Raw genomic sequence first — 25,455 nt, 5'->3', positions numbered from 1 at the left:
TGGTTCAGCCATTTTATTTCTAAGAATGTACTTAAGAGAAAAATAGCTATATAATCATACAAAAACATATACACAAACGTTCGTAGCAATTTAAATTAAGAGAGTCAGAGAGAAAATTTGTTAGATGTTAGATTTGGACCTTGACTTGAAACCCAGTTCATCTTGAGCAAGTTTCTTAACCTTTTAAAGCTCAAGTTTCTCTTTCATAAAATGTGGACAATAATACAGTGCTTACTTCATGGGATTGTTGTGAGGATTAAATTAGATCACATGCAAAGACTTAAGACAATGCCTTACACATAATATGCATATAGTAAATGTTATTATCATTATGACTAATTGTGCCTGATACCTGGTACATTGTAGGTACTTAATAAATGTTAGTTTCTTTTCTCCTTGTTGTCATGGTTCCACACATTGAATCATTTTTCATGTTCATGTCTTATCATTAATTTATATTATAAAGTCAAATCAGCTCAGGGCAAAGGAGATGCACTGAGATAGTAGTTTGGTGGACAATGTTGGAAACATCAACGCTTTGTCTAGAAATAGTTTGGGCATGAGATTATGTACACTGTATGTGAAAAGAAGAGAATTGCATAACTCTCAGTGGTATCGGCTTTCTAGCATTATCACCAAAACACAATTTTCCATTCTCAGATGTAGGCAATCAGGGATCCATAGATCTGTATGCCCTGATAAGGGCTGGAAAGATTATCCCTGGCATCAAAATAATTATCTTCAAATTCCAAGCACAGAAGAGGAAGCCAGTGAGCTTTCTGAGGATTGTCTATTTGGGGGAGTAATTTCTCTGAGCTTTTAGGGTGATGTGGGAGACATATCTGAGCCATGAGCGTTTTGAGTGTCCTCACTGGGGAAAGGAAAGAGAAGGAGGATTTGAGGCCACAGGAAACAGGAAGACTGGTTAAACTAGAACCTGGACATTCTGAAGAATTAAGCAGGTGAAAGTGCTGGGTCACAGATGGAGATCACAAGAGATAAAATGCTGTCAGAATCAAGGATTTGTAGATTGAATTCTAGGATGTTGAAGCCCAGAGCTAAGCCAGAGACAATCTACTATCAAACTCCAGTCACAGAAAAGTCCAAAAGAAAGCCCTGTTCAATCCCGTGGAAACAGACTGGAATTGGAAGTGGGTAGCAGAGAGAAGTGAGTATAAGAGAACATGGAGTAGAGTCTCAGTCAGGTAGCATTTCGTCACATCTTCCTGGTTTCTCAATGATATGTGTCCTGCCTATTTTGCAGCCCTGTTGTAAACCACTGACTGATAATTGATAACTAATTTGCCTAAAGTTTTACTCTTAATTTCTCCTATATGCCGTTTGGGAAGTCCTCTGGGAATAGGATTGATAGCCATTTGGGTGGTGCTATTGAGACAAAGGTGCAGCACATGATCTATTTCCCAGGCTAGGTAGTTACAGGGAACAGGGCCAGAACTTTTCTATATACCTCTCTCCTAATTTTAATTTTGGAAACACTGAGGCTAGCCTTACTTCAATCTATTATATGGGCAATTGTTTCAATGTACAAAAAGAGTTAGAAATTTCATTTTGTTCCTCATTTCACTGTGATAAATATGAGATCAGTGCAGACTATACTACTGAGCTTTAGAAACATTACACCGGCCTTGAAAAATGAGACAATAAATTGGTTTCCAAGTTTTCTCCAGTGACTTGGGTTTGAGACACCAAAACTCTAGCTAGGAACTAGTACCCAGATAGGAGACTCAGAAACAGAGAGGATTAAATAGACACTGGTACTAAATAATAGAATCTCAACAAAGTTTCTTCTAGGTGTGGCTCTTAAACTTTCTCACCCATACCTTGTATTTTCACCACTTGAGAAGGCATTTCTGCCCAAAGCAGACCCGAGATCCTGAACCTTGAACAATCCTCCTGGTTTCAGACTTGGTACATTATCTTCTCTAAACCCTCATTGGCTCAGGCTGGAGCATCAATGTCACTTTTGAGTTCCCACTGTTACAAAGAAGCCTTGTCTGACCTCTGACGAGGCTTCAGGACAGTCTGTCCCCTAACAGTGGTCCCCAACATTTTTGGCACCAGAGACTGGTGCTCCTATGAGAATCTAATGCCTAATGATCTGAGGTGAAGCTGAGGTGGTGATGCTAGTGCTGGGGAGCGGCTGCAAATATAGATGAAGCTTCGCTCGCTCATCTACCATTCACCTTCTGCTGTGCGGCCCGGTTCCTAACAGGCCACGGACCAGTACTGGTCCACAGCCCAGAAGTTGGGGACCATTGCCCTAAAAGGCAATTTGGTTGAACAACCAATTGTATAGGAAGGCTGCTAATGACCAGGCTCACTCTAAGAGTCATAAGAATGCTCCCAGGTGACAGTATGAAGAACAATCACCTTGCTGAAGACTCTGAGGACAGAACAGGGAGAAGATATCAGGGCTCTAAATGGTGTTGTGATGATGGCCGACTGTATTTGCACTGGGGTCAGGGCCGTATCCATATCTGTATGGGGAGGTGAGTGCTAATATCAATCATCACATGAAAGGGTGGATCTATTGGACCAAAAACAAGCCTGCAAATGACCTGGCTCAGAGTTTCGCCACTTCCATGCTGGCTGCCAGGAGCAAGCTGCTCTTCCTCCAGAGTTCTGATCCAAGGATAGGCAGAAAACACCTTGCTCTCAGTTTACCTTACCGCCAGTGGAGATAAGTTAAATCCTGCCGAAGACTGTTGATGTTAAAATGGAACAAGAGAGAAATGGCCACAGAAAACTATATTAATGCAAGTATTTGTTTAATCCCTCCTTCCTCCTCTCCTCTCTATCCCAAAATCACTGCTCAAATTCAAGCTTTCATTGTCTCTCCTCTAGATTCCTGCAGTCACTTCTCAGTTTGTTTCCCTACATCTGTCCATCTGGCCTCCTCATGCCATTCCAGACCATATTTGATCTCTTTTTAAAATTCATCAGTGACCAGAGGGTAGTGGGAAGGTGGGAGGGGGGAGGTAGACAGGGTAAAAGGGGTCAAATATGTGGTGACAGAAAGAAATCTAACTATGGGATCTAACACACAGTGTAAATAAATAGATATATATGCTTTACTGTTAAAATGTACAGCTGAAACTTATTGGATTTTGTTAACCAATGTCACCATAAAAAATAAAAATAAATTAAAAAAAAAATTCATCAATGCCTCAAGGAACTGCCTTTCTACACTCATCTCCAGCCTTGTCTCCCTGATGTCTTTATGGTATTTCCCCATTTTAGACTACGAGGTCCAGGAGAGCAAGGTTATCTTCATTATATTTGCCATAGCAACTATGGTAACACAGAGTACACAGTGCATGGGCCATAGATACCTGTTGATTCTACTTCCTTTGTCTGCTGTCATAGTAGGCCTGGCCCTGGCTTCCTGTGCTGATGGCCTGGCAGAACCTGACCTGAAAAGAATAATGAACAACAACAACAAAAAGACCATTTTTCAATTTTACTCTGAAGGCTTAGACTTTTTTTAAAAAGATATCTTTTTGGGTTTAAAAATATGCAGTTTCTTGGAAGAATTAAATGTTCCAAAATTTCTTAAATATAGGCTAAAGGGAAACTACTTATCTTTTTTACTACTAAGTGAAAATTAGGCCAATTTATTTTCTAGTTACTGAAAAATGCCTCTTTAATAAAACTCATGTTTTTCTAATTTTTTTTCTCTAACAAGATGATTATGTCTCATGAGACTAGAGAGTATTGTTAATTGAAACAATAAGGTACACAAAGAAAAAAATTGCAAAAATTTTTAGATCAGGAAATGCTTAAATATTTCTTAAAAGTGTTTATCAGGAAACGTTATTCCAGAATCAAAATATTTCCTGCCTGATGATTATGCCATCTAGGAAAATCATGCTATGCCAATTTTAGGGTCTTATAAAAAAGAAATTTTTTTGATGCGATACATTTATTTGAAAAAATGCATTATAAATAACATGAGATAAATTGGAATTGCTCAGAATTATATGTTTTTTTAAAGTTTATTAAGTTACATAAAAATTTGATCCTTAAACTTTATAGAAAAACACAAGGAATAAAGTAGAAATTCACCAATATCTCACTACCCAACAAAGACCAGGCTAAATATTTTGGTGAACATAATTCTAAGCAGGTCTCTGTGTAAATATATGCCCTTTTGTTTAATTTTATGTAAGTAGCTTTAATAATACATACTATCAGCAACATATCGTTGATGTCTTTCCCTGCCAATAAGTCTAGAAGTGCAGTATTACTGTTCATAATTGTGCACACGTATCACAGGTATCTAGTGGGATATTCTGAGCTTCAGCAACAGTTCTCCAAAAATTAAGTCCTCATGTGACAATGTGAAAAAGGGAAGAAAGGGGCAACTGAGTGTGCGGAGGGGGTCTTTTTTAGAAGCCTCCCAGTGGACTTCCTTGTACATGTCTATAGCCAGGACATCACATGTCTGCCCCAGAGGATGCTACATCGTATCTGCAGAGTTATACTAGAGCCCCATCCTCCCAGCCCCCATGGATTTAAGCAGGGGTAATATTCTCACAAGGTTGTCTTTAGATGCTGAGTCAGAAAGTTATTTTCTTTGATCTAGCTGTATGTCCAAACTAGGACTTGCAGAAACAGTTATAACAGCAATGGCATTATCTGGAATAATATTTGAAAATAAATTATATTATAAATGAGGAAATAATAGACAAAAAATAGAGGCATAACAGAAAAATGTGTATCTGATATAGAAGCTATCACTCCTCTTCTGACCAAGGAACGTGTTGTGTTTAGCGGTCTTCTCTATCCTCCTCTCCCTGCACGCCCCCCACCCCCTGGAACTTCTCCTTTCAGTCAGACTCCTCACCCAAGCCAGTCTTTTGCAATCTTCAGCTTCTGGACAGTCAGCTTTCCGAGAGTTTGGTCAGCCAATTCAACTGAAATCTTTGCTTTACCTTAGTGTTTGCAGTATATAATTACCTGAAATGTAGAAAACTTCAAAATGTAATGCAAATCTCCAATTTCATAAAACCTGGAGGAATTTAAATTCTAGAAAACTAATATATTTCCCAAGGTCATTACTCAATCAATGGCACACTAGGCACCAAAGCGCAGATCTCTTTCATTCATTCATTTATTCACTCAATCTGTGACAAGGTGACCTGTGGAGAAATTGACATGTGCTTAATTTTTGCTGGTGGGGATTCAATGAGGAGGAAAGAAAATTTTCTTCTTCCCTGGAGTATAATTCGAGTTTTCTGAATTCCCAAGAAAAAGTCAAAAGGAGGTGGGGCCTTGGTGCCTGGCTGTCTAGGAAAAAAAAAAAAGCAGGATGAAGTCTCTCTGCTTTAGAGGTTTAAAAAGGAAAGGCTGTCTCATTATGGCCAGGTCCCCACTGTGCACAGGAAAAAGACAAGGGCTCTAAGTTTCACTGGAGTAGAGTCATGAATATGTTAGGACCAGAGAAGGGTGGGACATTGAAGGGAAATGGCTCCAGGAGTGGCTGCAGAGATGAATACTAAAAATTGTATCTTGAGAATGGATGAAATCACCAAGGGAGAAAGTAGAGAACTCTCTAGGCATGACAATGGCTGGAGATGTAGGGAATGAGAGCTGCAAGTTAGATGGAAGACCTAAGAGAGAGGGGCCCCATGAAAACCAATCAAAGAAAGTGAATGCCTCAAGATGGCAGGGGTGAACAGCTGTTTCAAATGCTGCTGATAGTTGGAATGAGATGACAGAATTAACATTGTGTTTGCAATTCAGAGGTCACTGGTGACTTTGCCAAGAGCAGTTTCAGTGGAGGGGTGGGAGCAAAAGCCTGATTTGGAGTGGATTAAAAAATGAATAGGAGGAGGAGATGAAGATACAGTGAGTATAAATGGCTCTTCTGAGAAGTTTTGGGAGAGAGCAGAGAAATAGGGTGGTAGCTGGTGGGGGCCGTGTCATCAGGAAGTTTTTTAAAAGATGGGAACATAGTATACAATGTTAGTACGCTTAGAGATAAAAATCGATAATGTAGGATTGAAAGGTGACAACCACTAGAGTAACAACACTGAGAATGCAAGAGAAGACAGCTCTTAGACAAAAGTGGAAGAGCTGGGCTTAGATGAGAGCATGGACATTTCATTCATGGTAATGGGAGGGAATCCAGAGTGCACAGGTCCAGATGCAGGAGCAATGGACTGAATGTATGTGTCCTCTAAAATTTACATGTTGAAACCCTAACCCCCAGTGTGATGGTATTAGGAGCTGAGGTTTTGGGAAGCAATTAGGTCATGAGGTGGAGTCCTCCTGAATGGGATTAGTGCCTTTGTAAAAGAGATCCCAGAGAACCCTTGCCTTCTTTCCACTATGTGAGAAGGTGGAAGTCTGCAAACTAGAAGAAGCACCTCAACAGAATCCAACCAAGCAGTACCCTGATTTTGGACTTCCAGCCTCCACAGAAGAGTGAGAAATAAAGTTCCATTGCTTATTAGACACCCAGCACTTTGTTAAAGCAGCCAGGACTGACTAAAACAGTAGGTAAACTTGACCAATGTGGTGAGGGGAATTTTAACCTCTAAAATACTGACCTATACTGTCTCTGAGTATAATTTTTCAGTTTGATAAATTTAGCAATGGTGAAATCAATAGACTAAATTTTCCAAAAAAATTTATAGGAAACTTATATGTGATCTAATCTTCTTTTCCTCCTGCTTTAAATTTTGACTTTCCTGGGAAAATATGTTGGTCCCAAATATTTAAGAAAAAAATTTTTATATGTGGATTTTTTTTAAAGAAAGTTTTAACTTTTGAGAAAAGTCACAATTTTCAAAACAATAATATTTGTGTTAGATAATTGTCAGGATTCAGCTGAAACTTAGTGTAAGGAATGCCTGAGCTTCAGCAGTCCATATGTGGAAAAGATGAAATGTGCAAGGTAGACAGATCTGGCCCTGGGACTGATGGAAATGACTTACTATCTTGGAGCCTGAGTTGCCTGAGCTATGAACTGAGGGTCGCCCCTTTCTTAAAGGATTTTTGTGAGCTTCAAATAAGATAATATAGTTAAAGCTCCTGGTACACAACAGATGCTCAAAAAATGGCAGCAATTATTATTAATTCTACTGGTTTGAGGATTTTTTGAGAGCAAACGTTACCTGATAAATTTCTTCCATTTATAAAATACCACTAATAGAGGAAACTGGTGGCAGGCACATGGGACCTCTGTGTACCATTTTTGCAACTTCCTGTGAATCTATATTATTTTAAAGTAAAAAGTTAAAAATGAGTTTCTTCTACTTTTATGAGAAATAGCTATACCTTCCCCTTGTGCAATGGCATTGTTATCATTCATCTGATATTAGTCCTATAAATGGAGTGATGCATTGAAAAAAATCATTGAAATTATGATTCCAAAGAATTAGGGTAAGTTAGTTCATAGTCTGGATGTCTATAAAATGAGGATTTATATTTAATCTCTCTCAGCTCTATGATTTTATAAATATAAACTACAAATACAAAGCAATAGTTGTCAAAGAAACATTATAAAGATTACCAAGATTTGCTAAATAACAATGCTAAAAGTGACTAAGGAATAAACATTTACTTACTACAAAGTAAAAGGTAAAATTTTAAATTTTACATACGTTTCAAGATTATTATACTTAAAATATTATCTAAATCCAAATGATCATACTTAAAATATTACATGGATTCAAAACATGGTGAAATCAGAAAACTGACTGCAGAGCTGATGGTCCTCTATGGCAGTGGTTTCTAAATATTTTTTATCATGTGCTACAATCACAGAAATATTCACTATTGTCAATCTATGTGTTAAATATTAGTAGTTTGATTTCTTCATTTAGATAAAAATAGAGATATTCTAACAGTTTCTTCCATATCCTAACTGTTCCAGGGGTCAGGTTCGTTACAGGAAGTTTCCTGTTCTGTGTTCTGGGACTACACCTATTGAATTCTCTATTCTGATTATTCTCGCTGTAATCACATCTTAACATTAAGTTCCCCATTAGCAATATATATCAGTGGTAGAAATCAGAGAAAGTGTATGTTATAAAATGTCTTCCAATTTTTCATTATTTAGGAATAATCTCAGAACTAAGAACTCGGGACCTTTAAAGTTACCTATTTTCATTTTTAAATAGTTAAATATTTAAAAAAATAACAAATTTCAAAGGAGTATCAGTCCTGTGAGGAAAGAATTATGTCGGTTCATTTGTAAACGATGCGTTACATTCTGTATGAAAGTGGTTTTATGTAATTTTGCTCTCTAGTGACTCAAATTTTTTAAAATGTCAAATACAAAGCAGTGTGGATAAAGGGAAAAAGTGGTAGGAGATGTGGAGTATTTAAATTCGAAACAATCTATGTTTAATGAATCGATCCTAAAGTTGTTTAATGATGAATTTTAACTTCGGTGATCAGAGGAAAAGCCTTTTCCTGAACAGAAAAATAAGTCATTGGATTTTCTTAATGCAGACCCCATGTTATGCTGTTCTGCTGAAGAAAAAGAGGATCAAGGTATAAAAAAAGGTAACCTCGAGCCTGTTTAAATTTGATATCAAGCACTCTTAAGAGGTCAATTTATCCAGGCAGTCAGGACCAACAGAACTGGCACAAATCATCTACAATGAAAGTAGGCAATGGATTTATGTTTAGATCTCTTAATGCAGGATGGAAGCATATTTAAGGAACTAAAGGCATGTAATTCAATGCAATTTGATTCCACAAACACTTATTAAGCATTTTGCGGTACAGAAATTATAACGACATGATCTGCGCCCTCAAGAATTTCACAATCTACTGAGATATAAACATCACAAGTAATTGTTGTATAAGGAAGGCATGTTTAGCGATAACTCCACCTTTTATGACTGCTTTCCTTAGTCTGGCCACTCCTTCCTTTAGATAAGTACTATTGAAGGAGTCCTTCTAATTAAACTTTTTAAAACCGAAACTCCAAAATGTCCTTTCAGTTATGGTTATGTCAGAGTTTACATTAAAAGTTCAAAGAATAACTTTCAGGGGAAATCTGTCTTGGGCAATGCCATACATGTAAACTACTGCGCTACTTATATCTTGTAAAATCAAATAAATGCAATCTCCTGGAGCTTAATGGACTTTGCTGATAATAGACATAAAGGTCAACTATAGCAGCTGTAATAAGGGCAGCTAGACATTCTGGAATTTTGCCAATGAAATGTCATTTCCCAACAAAATGACGAAAGCCAGACAAGACTGACATGGTCACTCTGGGTTGAAATCTGTTATTCTAGCTGGTAAACCATTTAATTGTTGAACCTGTGCCAGTATAAAAGCAACGGGCTTACTTGATAGGAACAGCTAATATTAGTTCTGGAGCATTTTACCAAAACCTACTCAGGTCAATGTAAGTGCAGTAATGTGGAAGAAATTATCGCACATTATAAAGCTATGGTGCATTTCATTGAAATCTACGAAAGCCAACAAAACTGCATTGTAATACAAGAAATTACTGCAGATTAATAATGGAAGAGAGCGCTTCTTCCAGAAGGCCTTGGTCCCAAGGTAGCTCTGGTCACTCCCTTAGCACGCATCCCTCATTATTTCAGCCTTTGTACTAGAAGGGTACAGGACTTCGTCCCCACATTGGTGAAGTGAAATCAAGGGGAAACCGTTAAGAAGCGACTCGAGCTCCCTGAAGGGGGTACCACCATTAGGAAAGCTGGAACAGGCGTTGGGGAAGAGGAACTACAGAAAAGGTTATCCGCAGCCGCCATACGTGTCTCACCCTTCCGGGTCAGGCACCTCCAAATTCCCAAGACTTTGGGGACTAGTACTCTGGAGAAGGTGGGGGTGTCCCACACGGGAATTCCCGAGAAAAGGGACCCGGAGGGGAAAGCTGTGTCCAGTCCTAGAGGTCCTCTGAGAGAGAAGGGGGAGATGGAGAGGAAGGGGCGGGGGCGGCAATGGGCAGCGGAGAGAGGAGAGGAGGGGCGAGGCGCCGTCGTCGGCCCCCTCTCCTTGTGCGAGCTCCCCTCCCTTCTCGTCCCCGGCCGGCCAGACACCCGACCGCATTCCGCCGAAGCCAGGCCGCTTCAGGGGGAGGCGCCAACTCGTCGCGGCGCCGGATCCCGGACAGAGCAATAACGGCGACCCAAGAGGCGGAGCGGATGCGGCTTGGGCCTGCGCTGAGGTAGGGATTAGAAGTCGGGACAGGAAGTCAGGAGGGGGCGCAGGGCTTCAAGCGGGCCGCTCTCTAGATACTCCAGGGTCGCGCCACCCCTGCCCGCCCCCGCAGCCCGAGCTCAGGGGCGCGGCAGCCGCCAGGGGTAACAGCCCCGCCCGAGCCGTAGGCCAAGGCGTTTCCGCTCGTGCGCGACTGTGCTGGTTGTGGGGGGTGGGGCCCAAGGCCCGGGGCACTTCCGCCAAGGCCAAGGGTCGAGGCATCACTGCGCGTGCGCAAACCCTCTGGCCGGTGCTGGGTGCGCGGCTGTAGGATTGTGCCCTTAACCAGGCTGCGGGCCGAGGCGGCGGTGCGCATGTGCGAAGTTGCTGGCGGAAGTGGCTCGCCCTGGTGAGGTTGGCTTTGGGCGTACCCGCAGAGGTGCCACTTGGGCCAGCACGGCTTGGTGACATCCCGGGCCTCGGGAGAGGCAGCTCTCTCAGAGTTTCTTTTTCCCTTCCCACTAGCCGCCCCGCTTAGGCTGATGTTTTTTTTTATTTCTGTCGCCTTGAACCCCTGGGCTCCTGTCCAGTCAATCTTTTCTCTAGCTCCCGGCCCCGCACCGGCTCACTCATTATGCTTTTGACATTTGGTCTTGATGTCGAGGGGTAGCGCAGAAAGTTTAAGCTAGTCGAAGATATTTTGAAACTGATATGGAAGGGATGGAGAGAAATCGCCATAAATCTTTATTTTTAGCCGGAAATTGCTCGGCTCGGCCCCGGAAATAAAATTTTTCAGACGCTGAAAACTTTCCAAGTGCTCTGCCTTGGCCGAGAAAGAACTTCCTGCTTGAGTTGGAAGGCGAGTTTAGAGTGAACATTTTGCTTTTGTTCTTTGGGAAATTACATAAAACGTTGGAACAGTTCGAGTCCAGGACTGTAGCAAAATGCATGTCGTAGGGCTGCGTGGTAACGCGCTTGGCGACTTAACGTGTCAGCTGAATGAAAGTGGTGGAGTTCACAAATAATGCTTTAGAACAAAACTCTTTCTCCCCAGATGAGGAACAAATAGTCACTAATGTTTATTGAGTCCTGGCTTTGCACCCTTCTAGTACTGTTTCGGCGTGGCTTTACACCTTACTGAGCGTTACTTTGTTAAGCCAGTTTCGTGACTCCTGGGGCTACTTGGGACTTTTTAACAACGTATTGACTACTGTGTATCAGGTTATGTCTAGGTGCTTAGGATATGTCAGTGAACAAAACACAATGATTCCTTCCCTTCTGTAGCTTACATTCTAGCAAAAAATGATTAACAATAAACATTTAATTATTTAATGTTAGAAAAGTATAAGTGCTATGAAAAAGTGAAAACAGAGAAAGGAGACTGTGTGTGTGTGTGTGTGTGTGTGTGTGTGTGTGTTGCAAATTTAAACCATGGTTAGGGTGGGTCTGAAGGATAAACGGGAAGGTGATGCTTATGATGAATTGGTTTTTAGAATTAAATATCTTTCTGGGAGAAAATGTTCCTTGTCATTCTCTACTTTTTCATGGGAATCCACATCATGACCACTGTGACAAATGTAACCGTATTTTATAGTATATAGGTGAAAAAATATTTTTTTTTCCAAATTGAGTTCAAATTATTCAGGGTTTTACAGTTTAACCCAGCACATCAATTTAAGAGACTGGGCTCTTAAAGGGAAGAGACTAGCCAGCCAAAGGAATACTACAGATGTGTTGAGAAAAATTGTATGTTTTCTTCACATTTCACTGCACTTTGCAATTGCTTCTTAATGTCCCTCTGACTGTATTACCTGTGAAGTTGTTTTCTAAGAGTGGTCATTGCTTTATTTGAAACTGTGTTGAAGATTCACCTGGTATGATGTCATGCTTTAAGATATTAAGTTATTGCTCATGGAGTTTTCTGAATGAACCAGACAAGCCTAACAAAATTTCAGTCCATAATTAAAGATGCTTAGAGAAAGAGGCTGATAAAGAACAATTTTAGAAAGCAAAATGTGTTTCCCTTCAGACCCTTTACTTAAGTAGATTACAAACACTATGTTTAAATATCAAAAACTATTAATCTAGAACTGTAAATGTAGAGTACCCATGGGATTTGTTTATGCCTTTAGAAGTTTCTCATATTTAATTTTGGTTTTATCACTTGGCTAAACTGAAATTAGAATGCCCTTAAGATACCACTGCTTTTGAGGTTTATTGGAGTTGACCACGCAAGAGAGATTTGAGACCAAGAATGGAATGATCAATGTTGCAGAGTGACATAAGGCTGAAAATAGAGGGCTACGTGGAGGTATTTGCTTCAAAGGAGCAGATAGCTTGCCTCCCTGAAAAGGATATTCGTAGTGTCCGTCAATGGAAGGCTGATGTGATCCTTCTTGCTTTCATTATCTGGAAGGAGCATGTGTCTAGTTCACATGGTGATTCCATCTTAGCAATGTCAAAGTCTCTAGGAAATTTAGGGCATGAAAGGTTTGAAGCATTAATCTGACATTGGAGTATGGCAAATTGTATGTCTTTTATATGTCTTCAGTTTTGGTAATCTGATCTGAGCTAATATTAATTAAGTTTATCTCCCCGTGGAAAACAATTGACAAGTAGCAGTAGGTGATAGTATGTGAGTAAATCATAAATTGTGATTACATTATAATATGTTCTGTATTGTGTTGAATGTATGTGATACTGAACAAAATGAATACCAAATTGAAATGTGCCAGTGCCAAGAGGGCCTGCCATGTTAAAGGAATATTTATGTTGTGGGGCAAAGATCATTAAATTAGGATTCTAATGTACATGTTAGAAGATATATATAATAAATAAAATATATAATACTTTTTTTAGTATTAGATCTCTAAGGACCTAATTTTCAAATAGGCTTATAAATAGCTCAAGAACCATTTCTTTTTAGCTAGTCTAACAATCTAAATATGTTTGCATAGGTTATGTTGATTATTTTCATATTTGAAAGTGACACTTGCTGAATGTGGTTCAGATTACTGAGGAGCTCTGTAATCTCTTCAAATCAAATACAGTCTTGTTTTGGACTGAAGATCTGTTTCATCACTTGGTGAAATTTGGAAACCTTACAAAGAAATAAAATAGCAACTATGTTTCTGTGTTCTACAAGTCAGTTTGCTGACATACGACATAAACATACGACAGTATCATTTCCTTGGAGGTTGCGCTTTAGTTTTAGTTGTGCTTTTAGTTTTTTAGTTTTGTCCATCCTGTTTGCAATTGTCCCACTTTAGTTAGCAGTTTTGTAGGTATCTTACTGTTATTTGTCATTGACTTATGACATCTCATTCAAGCAGATCTAAATTATAGCTATCATCCATTTTTGCAAGTGACAATTGGGGTCATGTTTTATTATTTTATATTTATATATTTATGTTATTATAACTTATAGGTGGCATATATTTAATGACTCAGCTAAGCGTATAGTTGGGAACCATTATTACCCCACTGACATTTACTTGGTCTGGAGTCATTATTAACACTAATGCTGTGAACTGTGCTGTCGTCCTAGTAGATACAGGTTTTCTTTAATGTCCTCTTTCTTTAGTTATAAGAGCATCATCAACTGTGTTGTCCAGAAGAGAGAATTTGTGAAAAGCATTGAATTCTACATTGTAAGAAAACTTTTGTATATCCTGTGTCTCTGAAGCATAGCTTTAGAATTGATCTCATTAAGTTGAATTAACAATATGAATAACACTGGGCTTTATCTGCAGAAATTCCTTCCCGGCACTCCCCTCCCCGCCTGTCCCCCGCCCCCTGGCCCCTTTTTCTTCTGGAATCGCTTCTAGAGAACAGCAATCAGCAGTTAGAAGCTTCTGGTGAACTGTAAAATATCAGTTTCCATGGCAAATGCTTTGCTCATAGATACAGTGTGTCTAGTTTATTAGCTCTTAAGGACCATGAGTGCTATTGGGTTGGCATAAAGTTGACATAAGCACCTAGGAGCTAGATATCCTTTTGCTCCACATTATTTTGGTTTATCTTTTATGTATTTGCTTTCAGCTCAGTGCCTAGTGCAACCACTAAATCAATATTTATTTAATGAATTAGGCCAATGAATATATGTCCTATAATCAGCTTAACTCATTATTTAGGTCAGATGTACTGCCAAGTAATACGACACGTCATATTAGCAGATACACTGATTAACACTGAATGCTTTACCAACAATAATATGTAGAGACTGCCTATTATATGCTTTGTACAGGGAAATGAATTATTTGACCTTTTCTTTGAGAGGATTAGGAATGGACATATTTATAATGTTCAGTTATTGAAAGACTGTCTTCCTGCCCGCTAGTCTTAAACTATATGGTTATTAAATGTGTAGGGAAAACTCGAAATACAGTATGTGAGAATAAAGAGTTATCTGTCCTAAACAGAGATAATTTGGAAATAAATTGTTGAACTATACACGTTTAGGAAAACAGCGAAAATAAGAAATGTCATGAAAAAGATTACCTTAGTTTTGGTGTATATTTGGTTTAGAAAATTACTCTTGACAAAACTTGAAACACTGACCCTTGAGAGTCTAATTTTGAAACTCTAAAGGCAGAGATCAGTGGCAGGAGCTTCTGCTTAGAAAAGATACGTATTCTCCCATTTTTTATTTTTTAATATTGCAACGCAAATATCTGTATGGTAAGATTCTATAATAATGTAGTTTTTAAATTATATTTAAACAAAATGAGGAAATGTATAAGAAACTATTTTGCAAAGCACGAGGCACTTTTTAATATGAGTAATTAGCTATATCCACAAACCAAGTCACATATTTCAAAACTCATGTAAGGAAAAAAGACAATAAAGTAACATGTAGTATATATCATGTAGGATGATCTTAGGCCATGACTTTCTCACTATGAAGAATATATTTCCCATACAAATGCTAGCCTCTGCTCAAGGTCTGTAAGGAAATTTGCACTCGTGTGCAGAAAAGGGATGGGAAATTTGTAAGTAGATTTAGGCTAGAAGCAAAAAACCACATTTTTGCCATTCTAATATACTAATAGTAAACTTTTTTCTATTTTGGATTTTTCTTCTGTGGCATTTAAGATACTATACTTTGTCTATATTATTTAGTTATTTTCTTCCTATGGTATTGATAAAATTTTATTTTATAGATGGTGAAAGAAATTGTGGTTATGAGTTGTCATTATCAAACATTTATTCAATTTCTGTGTCCATGGTAAAGGCAATATTAAAATGGTGGTATTCTGATTCTAAGATGTTTTCTTTAACAGTGGATTATCCTCCCATATTCAGATGATTAATTTAAGCTTAACATCTTGAAAACTCTTGTGAGATGGAAAAGCCACATCATACCAATTCATTGATAGAATTACATGGCAAATATTATCTTTGTAGTTAGCCCCATCAGAAGTTCCCTATGAAAAAAATACCCATCAAAGTCCTGCCATATATATGTCAGTATAGATAACATATTGAAATGCTATCATTTTCTCTATATTTTTAAACTTTATCAAATAGTGTACAATATGCATCATTCTGTAACTTAGTGATTTTGGTCAAAATTGTTTTGTAGATTTATCTGTGTTGATTCTAGATAAATTATTTAATTGCTGTGTGGTATGCACATGCCACTGTTTATAGCTTGCTATTTCTACGTTTTCTGTTTTGATTTTGAAAATAGTCATGTATATGTTCTAAAGTTCATCTAGATTGGTGTTTTCCAAACTACAAGGTATGACTCATTAGTGATCTTGACATTATTTTAGTCTGCTGAGACTAGCATTTTCTTTTTAAAATGAAATAGAAAAAGATAAAATAAAGAAGGTTAGAATAGAATATAATAAAATAGAAAAACAGAAAAGATATCACTGAACATCTTATGTAGTAAAGAATTATTTTGTAATAAGGGTAAGAATTATTTTGTGGAACTTTTTTTTCAACTACATATGTGTATCAAAAAAGATTAAAAGACATTACTGTTGAGTTGCTTTCTAAAGTTATTGTATCAGTTTATGTGCCTTCTAGCAATTCTAGTGTCTTTTGGTCTGTATCCTCAACAACCCTAGTTATCATTCCTGATGGCTGAGCTCTCTCGCTGTGACTGCATTCCATGGTAAATTCCATGGTGAATTTGAGCATTTTTTAATATGTTTATTAATTTCCTCTGTGAATTGTCTGTATTTTTTGCCTACTTCTAAACTGGATTGTCTTTTTCTTCTGATTTTTAGGTATACTTTATATGTTCTGGATGCTAATCTTTTGCTAGCTATCTGTTATATATGTTGAAAATATCTTCTCCCATTCTGTTCATGGCATGTTTTTCCCTTTGCTCATTTTGTCTTTTATTATGCCAAAATTTTAAGCTTTAATGTAGTATAATTTACCAGTCTTTTCTTTGTGGTTTATGCTTTTGTGTTGTGCCTTATTAAAAAAATCTTTCCCTGCTTTGAGGTCATAAAGATGTTTTCTCTTCTTTCTTCCAAAAGTTTGAAAGTTTTGCTTTTTTCACATTCTAGATGGTTTCCCTTACATTTTCTATGTTGACATAGATTAAACTTTTTAAAATATATGTTCTTTCATATGTTACATTGTCCAGATTGTTGAAGCCTGCTCCCAAAACTTATAAAGTATAATATCTAAAAGTTATATTTTACAATTTTAATTTTTTTTATAATTGAGCACCTTTACTGCTTACTTTTTAGTAATAGAGCTGATAGAATTTTTAAACTGTATTTTTTTGCAGATAATTACTAAAGTTGCAAGATGATATGTCTTTTCCTTCTGTTTTCTCTATTATGTTAATATCACACTTAAATAATGTTTAAAAAAGCCAATCCACAATGCTAGAGAATTCAGCATTTTTTTCATAGTAGTGTACAATTGTAATTAATCTTAAATCATTTTTAAATCTTTAAGAACATTCTGACCAACAAAAATGAAATTATGTTGAATCCTCCTGAACGTTATTTTTTTGAATATGGTAATTTTCATATGCCATACATGCAGTTATATCTTAACCTGATTAGCAAAATAAACAGAAAGGCTCATTTTTAACCATTCTAATTTTTAAAGAGTTACTATACTTGAAATTGATAAAGACAATGAAAAAAACTATTCATTTTCCTTCTTTAAAACATGACATGCAGCTGTTAAAAAAAAAAAATCTCTATTAACTAATATGGAGTGATTTCCAGGATATATTGTTAAGTAAATAAAAAGACAAATTGTAAAAGAGTATATAAAGTAGGCTTTTTTGTGTGTGTAAGAAGGAATTGAGAAAAACACATACATGTACCTGCTTAGTTTTGCAAAAAAGAAACAGAGGAAGAATAAACCAGAAACCAATGAAATTGGTTACCTACAATGGTAGAGGGATGGGGTGGAAAAAAATAAAAACACAGGATACTGTTCAGTGATCTTAGCATATTAGCAAGATTTCTCTTTTACCAGGAACAAAGGTGGCCTAAAGTACAATGAGGGCAGTCACATCTCTACTTTGGTCACCTTTTCTTCTCTTGTTTAGTTCACTTTTTTTTTTTTTGCCTTCAAATTCTCTTCCTCTACTCCTTTCTCTTCTCTTCCTCGTTATTCTCATCCCTCTCCTCTATTTATTATTATTCCAATAAACTTGGGGCAGATATGAAAAATGTATTTTCAGTTAGGATGAGGCAAAAATAGAAGAATTCCCCATGTAGTCAGTATCCAGTATAAAAAAAAGCTATATTCAAAGGATGCTTTCAACTAATATATATTGTTCCATTCTGGGCCATGTGCTGTGTTGGTTATAGCAATGAAAGTCATGGTCTCTTCCCTTAAAGTGCTTGTAATTAATAGAGGAGACAGATCATATAGGAATAAGTGTCACATGACATTATCTTTCCACGTTGGCAACCAGTCTAGTTTTATAAATTTATAAGTGAGAAAAGTCCAGTTGATCCGTTTAAAAACAAGCATATCTTTTCCAAACATTAGAAATAATGATTTGTATTAATTGCCATAGTTTTTGAGTTATAATTATTCTGAATATATTATTATTCCTTATATTCTGAGAGACCTTTTTACAGCTGAAGAAAAAATTTTAACAGTATCCTCAGGGCACATAAAACATTGATAAGGAACACTATTAAGACTTGACCTTATTTGTTTTTATCTATTATTAGGCTCTAACTACTTGTAAATAATATCATATAAAAAGTTCTGATGTTAGCACTTGAAATATGGATTGTTTTTGAGTAAATAGAACCCGCCTAACAAATCAGAAATTCAACATTATTAAATATGATTTTATTAAATTGCTTTGGAGGAGAAAGAATACTTATTTATGTTTATTTTTAGTGATGAGATAGGTGACTGTAATTATTGAATCACAGTTCAGACACATTGCATATCTTCTGATAGGGCTGCTTCTGCTATTCTATGTGTTAGGAAGTGGTTATAGTGGAGATGGTTAATAAAGGCAAGAACATTCATTGCTGTTGCTACATTCTTGATGGCTGTTGTTTCAGATTTTTTGTTAAAGTCTGGGATAACAAAGTTATGTTCATTCATTCATCCTTTCATCCTTTTCATTCATTACTCCTTTTTCTTTTTTCAGCTTACTAAATCATATATTCTTCAGTGGAGCTGAGAATTGATCAGTCTGCTCTTCACAGTGATTTGGAATTTTCCGATCCCAAGGAAAATTAGACCAAGGTCTAAAATTTGTTTTTCCTTATCTATAGAAAGTCAAATCTGAAATGAAAAATTTCTACTTATTTCTTTATAGATTTAAGAATTTACATTTATCCTGGGATTACTTTTCCAAACCTGAGCAGGAGGATTCCCATAAAAGGCCTTATGGTAATTCCAGAGCAGTTCAAACACCTTTTGGGTTTTATAGTTGTTAATTACCATGCCTGAAACTTAATTCCTTTATCTTCTTTTAACCATATTTGAGCTTAGCTTATTTTCTCTATTAATTAGAAGTAATTTTAACCTGCCTGGTTTCATTTGACATATGGGATGCTGATTTTACCAAATACTTTTTTCCTCAGGGACTGTGCAGGACTGAGTCCATATGGAAGAGGAACTTTCCCTTTTCTATGGAGAAAGTGGCAAGGTTAGAAAAAATCATGCCCTTGGGGCACATATTTTCTGTCGCATGAAACACTTTATCAAATATTTATTGGTCATCTGAGAGGAAGATCAGTGAATTAGTATTTATCTTTGAGAGGTTCACAGTACAGTAACTAAGATGCTAACAGATAACTATTGTGGGTATGTAGAATGTAAAGGGCAGAAGGGCCAGCCGGGAACTATGCATATTGTCTGAGGGGTAGAGGAAGATTCCCAGATACAGTGATGTTTAAGCTGGATGAGGAGTGCAAACCGTACCCTGCTCTCGCAGGCAATGCTGTCCTGCAGATGGGTCTGAGCCGGACAGTGTTTACCCCATTCCCAGGGATTTTAAAAAAATTATAAAATACCTATCTTAGATGACATGTTCTTAATTCATAGATATTCTTTATTTTTTCCGTTACATTTGAACATTACAATCAATCTGCTTAAGTCCAATCAGTGTTCAACTGATGATAAAAGTGTCACATCTTTCAGCATGCACATTGGTTTCCATCTTGTGTTAATTTTATTAAATTTAGAAAATATCTGCTCTTTGTTATTAATAGCTTAATGTGAATTGCCACTATTTAATTTTTGTTTTCTATTCTTTTTAAATAAAATATTGTCAAAATACAGTGAACAATGTAAATAATCATACAAAGCCAGCATAGTTTCAGAAGTTTCTGAAACCGAACCATAGTGTTACCATGTGCTGACTTGAAGCCCTTGTAGGAAAGTCCAAAAATAGCTTACAAAAGTAATATATAGAACTCAAGAGTCTTAGAAAATGTTCATAGAAGAATTTATAATTTTTTTGGGGGGGATGGGTTTTATAAAATAAAAGAATGGACTCATGGAATTAGCAATGAAATTACTGCATACAAAAAACCTCTGTTGTGCTTAGGTTTTATTGTGATGATTTTCTATTAAATTGTGAGCTTCTTGAAGGGAGCAATTATGTCCCATTTTTATATCTTTAATATCTGACACTCAATAAATGTTCAATTATACTGTCAGACCTAATGTTCTCTCAGCCAGTAGCATCCTTTAAAAAATGTGTGATTGCAGGTGACATTACAAACACACACATGAATCCTAGTGGTCAGCAGAGTTACGAGCTGGGTGCTCCTACAGGTTTTGTACAGGTTGGCCAGGAAGAAAGTTCAGAACTAGTGATTTGTAGACAGGTGTTGAGGAGCTATTCGAATTTACAACCTGATTCTAAGCATCTAAGAAACCATTTGATTTTGTAGCAGGGCAGATTGAAATCCAAAAGTCTGCTTGAAAGGAAAAAATGAGATAGCAATCAATAATTGTATTGCTGCTTATCTTCTCGTTGTATATCACCTTCTGCTGTATTCATGCAAGACAACCCACAGTAGACATTACTGCCCTGTTCATCAATGACTCTAGGCAAACTACAGCTAAGTCCCGCAAATACAAGCAAACACTAGGTCTATTAGCGGTGTGACTTCTTCTGTGAACTTTTTACCCAGCAACAGATGATGTATGGAAAAAAATCTGGGCTTACTCACTTAGAAGCTATCTTGGAGGATAACTTAGTCTCTCTGTGCCTCATTTTCTAATATATAAAACGAAGATAGCTACATCTGTGTTCTACAATTGAGATTAGAAATAACATATAAGAACTCTTTTATCTAGCACATTAGCACGTCTACATTAAATATTTGAGCTACATCCCAAACATTGTTCTTTTTGAAATTTCTGGACTTATATAGGAAAAAATTAAAATGAAGACCTTATAGAAAATAAGGCCCCTTGATAATATAAGGAGGTCGGTAGTTTAAAGTAGGAGCTTAGACTAACATAATAAAATTCTGTCCTTAGCTCTGAGTGCCTTGGGTGCTGCCCAAAATGTAATAGAAGACATTCTTGGGACAGGGTCTTATAATCTGGTGGCTGGATTTGGCATCAGGGGAGCTCACCCTGGTTCTGGCTCTGCCGCTGACTCGGTGTGATGCTGTTAGCAGTGACACGCTGCTTTACCTCTGTATTAGTTTCCTAGGGCTGCCCTAATGAAATACCACAAACTGGGGGGCTTAAAATAACAGAAATTAATTCTCTACTAGTTAGTTAATTCTATCAGAGGGTAGAAGTCTGAAACCAAAGTGTCAACAGGGCCATGCTCTCTGAAGGCTCTAGGGAAGAATCCTTTCTTGCCTCCTCCCAGCTTCCGGTGGCTCTGGCAGTGTCCTTGGTGTTCCTGGACTTGTAGCTGCTGCATCACTCCACTGTCTGCCTCCATCATCATGGCCTTTTTCAGTGTGTGTCTTCACATGGTGTGATAGTTAATTTTGTCAACTTGAATAGGCCACTGGTGCGCAGACTGAACATTGTTTCTGTCTGTGAAGGTGTCTTCAGTTGAGAAAAGCATTTGAATTGGTGGAAATAGAAAATGGTTTGCCCTCCCAAATGTGGTTGGTCATTGTCCAATCTGTTGAGGGCCTGAATAGAATAAAAGCTGGAAGAAAGAGAAATTCATCTCTTTTTTCCTGCTTCATTGATTGTTCTGAGACATCATTGCTTCCCTGAGTCTCAGGCCTTTGGGCTCTGAACTACACCACCAGCTCTCCCCAGCTTGGATCTGTAAGATCGTGGGACTTCTCAGCCTCCATAGTCACGTAAGCCAGTTTCTCACAATAAACAGATATATCTTCACCTGACACCTAAGGCGAAAGGGACAAATATACTTTCTGTAGAAAATAAGTAGCTAATAAAATCAGCTCTCTACCAGAACTCATTCCTGGGAAGGTTGACTTAATAGCTTTTGGGAAAGACAGGCCTTAGAAAATCCCTTGCTCCTTTAAATCCAGCAAGAGTATGGTGATTATTGAGGGTAACTGCCAAACGTGCCATATGATAGGCATATTGGCTGTTTATATGTCTTATTGTAATCTTCAAAATTATTGAAAGTTGAAAAGTACGTAAGTAAAAATGTTTCTAGTATAGCGAATCAATACAAGCTCTCTTTAAAATAGCTTATATAATGTCCACATTGAATGCTTTTATGGGAGTGCAGATGCTCATGATCTAAATGTGTGCTGTTACGAATTTACAGTCAGGCATTGTATAATGTCTCGGTCAACGACGGCCCACATATGTGATGGTGGTCCCGTAAGATTATAATGGAGCTTAAACATTCCTATTACCTAGTGACACTATAATGTTGTAGCGCAACACATTACAGTTGCCTACAGTATTCAGTACATAACATTCTGTACAGGCTTTTAGCCTGGGAACAATAGCCAGTACCGTATATCCTAGGGGTGTTGTAGGCTGTATCACCTAGGTTTGTGTAAGTGTACTCTACAGTGTTTGCATGATGACAGAATTGCCCATTTCTCAGACTATATCCCTGTCACTGAGCAGCACAACTGTGTCCCCCTCCCCCAATTCATATGTTGAAATCCTACCCCTTGAAAGGTGATGGATTAAGAAGTGGGAGGTGCTTAAGTCATGAGGGTGAACCCTCGTGAATGGGATTAGTGTCTTTGTAAAAGGGGGGCCAGAGAGTCCCCTTGTCCCTTCCACCATGTGAGGACACAGTGAGAAGGTGCCAGCAATGGACCAGGAACGTGACTGTGCTGTGCCTTGATCTTGGACTTCTCAGCTTCCAGAACTGTGAGAAATAAATTTCTGTTGTTTATAAGCCACCCAGTCTGTGGTATTTTGTTACAGCCTGAACAGACGAGGTGCCCCACTACTTTGGAAGGTCGCCGTATTTGGAAATGAAGTGAATGCACACATAATTAGTTAAGATGGGCCCTAATCTAGGATGAGTGGTGTCCTTTCAAAAAGGAAATTTGGACACAGAAACAGATACACATAGAGGGGAAGCTGATGTGAGACAATGGGAGAAGACGGTTGTCTAAAAGGCAAGGAGAGAGGCCTGAGATAGCACCTTACTCCACAGTCCTCAGAAGGAGCCAAACTAGCTGATACCTTGACTTTTAGAACTGTGAAAAAACAAATTTCTACTGTTAAGCCACCCAGTTTATGGTACTTTATTACAGTAGCCCTAGCAAACTAATACATATACTTTCTAGATGTTTCTTCCTACCAATCCCCAAACCTGAGTGGAGGATGGGGGAAACCACCAACTGTTCAAAATTAAAGTCAGAACTGACACATCACCCGAAATTTCTGGATTGGTGGCACCTTGGTGGCACCTTTAGCATTGTTCTTTTCCAAGGACTTGTTTTGTTGAGACTGAGCAGATTAAAAAGCAATCCTTCCTATCTCTCACGTTCTCCTGCTTTTGTACCAGCCTAGTTTCCAGAGCTACATTTTAGACAGAGCCAACACTTCAAGTGATTGCTGGATATCCAGCCCTCCAAAGCTCAGCTTTGGACAATTCCTGCATCCTTGAGGAATATTGATAGGTGAGATCTGATTTTGTCCAGGGTCTCAGGCTCGTGGTTGCAGTGAGAGCAGTACTGAAGCAGTCGAGCTTGTAAAGGCAATTTCCATAGCTGTGAGAGGCCTTTCAAAAATAGAATGAGCTTGTTTCTCATAAAATCAGTGCTAGTTCTACAGAAGTGAAAGGGGCAAAGAAAATATAATCTTTAAATTTATTGTCTCAATGTGTATTTTTTCCTTTTTAGCCAATACAGGCTACTGTGTCGTCTTTGAAGATGTTAGATGTGGGAAAGTGGCCAATTTTCTCCCTTTGTTCTGAGGAAGAACTGCAGTTAATTCGTCAGGCTTGTGTTTTTGGCAGTGCTGGCAATGAAGTTTTATACTCTACAGTGAATGATGAGGTAATTTTGAAAAAAAAATTCAGCCCCTCCTATTCTTAGTAATGGATTTGCTAAGCTTAAGACCTTGGGAGAACTAAGGAATTAAGGTAAAAAAAAAAAAAAAAAGAAGAAGATTCTTTTTTATTATTATGTAATGAAATAGTTTTGTTTTAGGAGGACTATGCCTGTTTGAATGTAATGATGTCAGAAATAGAACTGTTTGAACTAACAGTGGTTTTCCCCACAGATTTTTGTGCTTGGCACAAACTGTTGTGGCTGTTTGGGATTAGGTGACATCCAGAGCACTATTGAACCTCGGAGACTGGATTCTTTGAGTGGCAAAAAAATAGCCTGCTTCAGCTATGGGAGCGGTCCACATATTATCCTTGCAACAACAGGTAACCTGGAAACACAGTGTCGAATTTTAGCCATTGTTTTATGTGTTGAGAAACAAAACTAGGACTACTTCTTAAGTTGAGAACATACTTTTTGATTGGGCAAGAGTTTCGGGCTCTGCCCTTGACTATGCTTTAGACAACATAAAATGCGAACATATCTGAATGTCAGAGTCAGATAATGTAGCAGATGGAATCTAGCTATTATTGGCACTTTAGAGGTAAGAATGACAATGCTTTAAATCCAGTAAGCCCCTTTTGTTTATACTCTATAAGTTAATTATTTTGCATTAGAACACTGAATTCAAGCTGGACTTTCTGAATTTGAGATTCCTGATCTGTGAACTGAAAGCCAGATTCCAAGGTCCCCTCTAACTTAGCATTCTTTGATTCTTACATTAAACAGTGACCGATGGATGTGGTTGGTATTAGTAATACAAGGAATTAAATATTCTCATGGCTCATGAATTCAGAATAAGACATTATAATTAAGACATACTTTAGAGTTTTTCATTTTATTAGTATTCTTTAAACTGAAAATAAATTTTATATTCTTTTGTATATTTATTTCACATTTAAAAAATAAGTTTTAGGGATTTTGGTTGCCAGTTATAGCGGGCTAGATTATTTAGACTACTTCTTCACTAAAAACAGCTAAAAATTCTAGAAAAAAATATTAAAAAAAATTTTTTTTTTTTTTATAAAGGCATCAAAGCACTGACAAGGCAGAAAGGAATTAACAGGTCAGGTTTGGGAGACAGTGAATTAAGAAGTTAGAAGGGAACTTGAAGCTAATTTTGCCTTAGAGACATCTGCCTGTCCACTTAAATGGAGCTGTGGTCTGATGTCCTCATGAGGTGAAGGGGTTGTAAGTCAAAGACCTCACACGTTTGGCTGGAACCACAAAGGGCTACATTCTCAAGGCAAGGATGAATCAGTTCTTCCATCTCTATGGGATTGAACTGAAGATTTTCTTGGCTCTGAACAAATCGGGAAGAAAAAAAAGAGAAACTCTCCCTGAGAGATTGTAACAATGGATT

General features: G+C 37.6%; 1 protein-coding gene across 8 annotated transcripts in view; it reads left to right on the top strand.

Annotated features, from left to right (window-relative positions):
- The first annotated feature begins 9,984 nt into the window (after positions 1–9,984).
- Positions 9,985–25,455, top strand: part of RCBTB2 (RCC1 and BTB domain containing protein 2) — a 41,074-nt gene continuing 25,603 nt past the window's right edge. Inside the window, exons 1-6 of one of the 8 annotated variants that reach the window (XM_039839355.1) lie at positions 10,030–10,180; positions 18,758–18,855; positions 18,929–19,002; positions 19,197–19,261; positions 23,886–24,041; positions 24,268–24,418. In XM_039839355.1, the coding sequence (XP_039695289.1) occupies positions 19,220–19,261; positions 23,886–24,041; positions 24,268–24,418 (349 nt within the window). In that variant the 5' untranslated portion in view covers positions 10,030–10,180; positions 18,758–18,855; positions 18,929–19,002; positions 19,197–19,219. Of the gene's footprint in view, positions 10,181–10,546; positions 10,562–18,757; positions 18,856–18,928; positions 19,003–19,196; positions 19,262–23,643; positions 23,664–23,885; positions 24,042–24,267; positions 24,419–25,455 lie in introns of those variants that run through there. The other 7 variants (XM_039839354.1, XM_039839356.1, XM_039839357.1 and 4 more) reach the window with 7 other exon arrangements.

This window comes from Pteropus medius, unplaced genomic scaffold, assembly GCF_902729225.1.
Source record: "Pteropus medius unplaced genomic scaffold, Ma_sr-lr_union100, whole genome shotgun sequence".
NCBI classification, from domain to species: domain Eukaryota; kingdom Metazoa; phylum Chordata; class Mammalia; order Chiroptera; family Pteropodidae; genus Pteropus; species Pteropus medius.
Note: the sequence above shows the minus strand (reverse complement) of the source record. Positions and strands in the feature narration are given on the sequence as shown.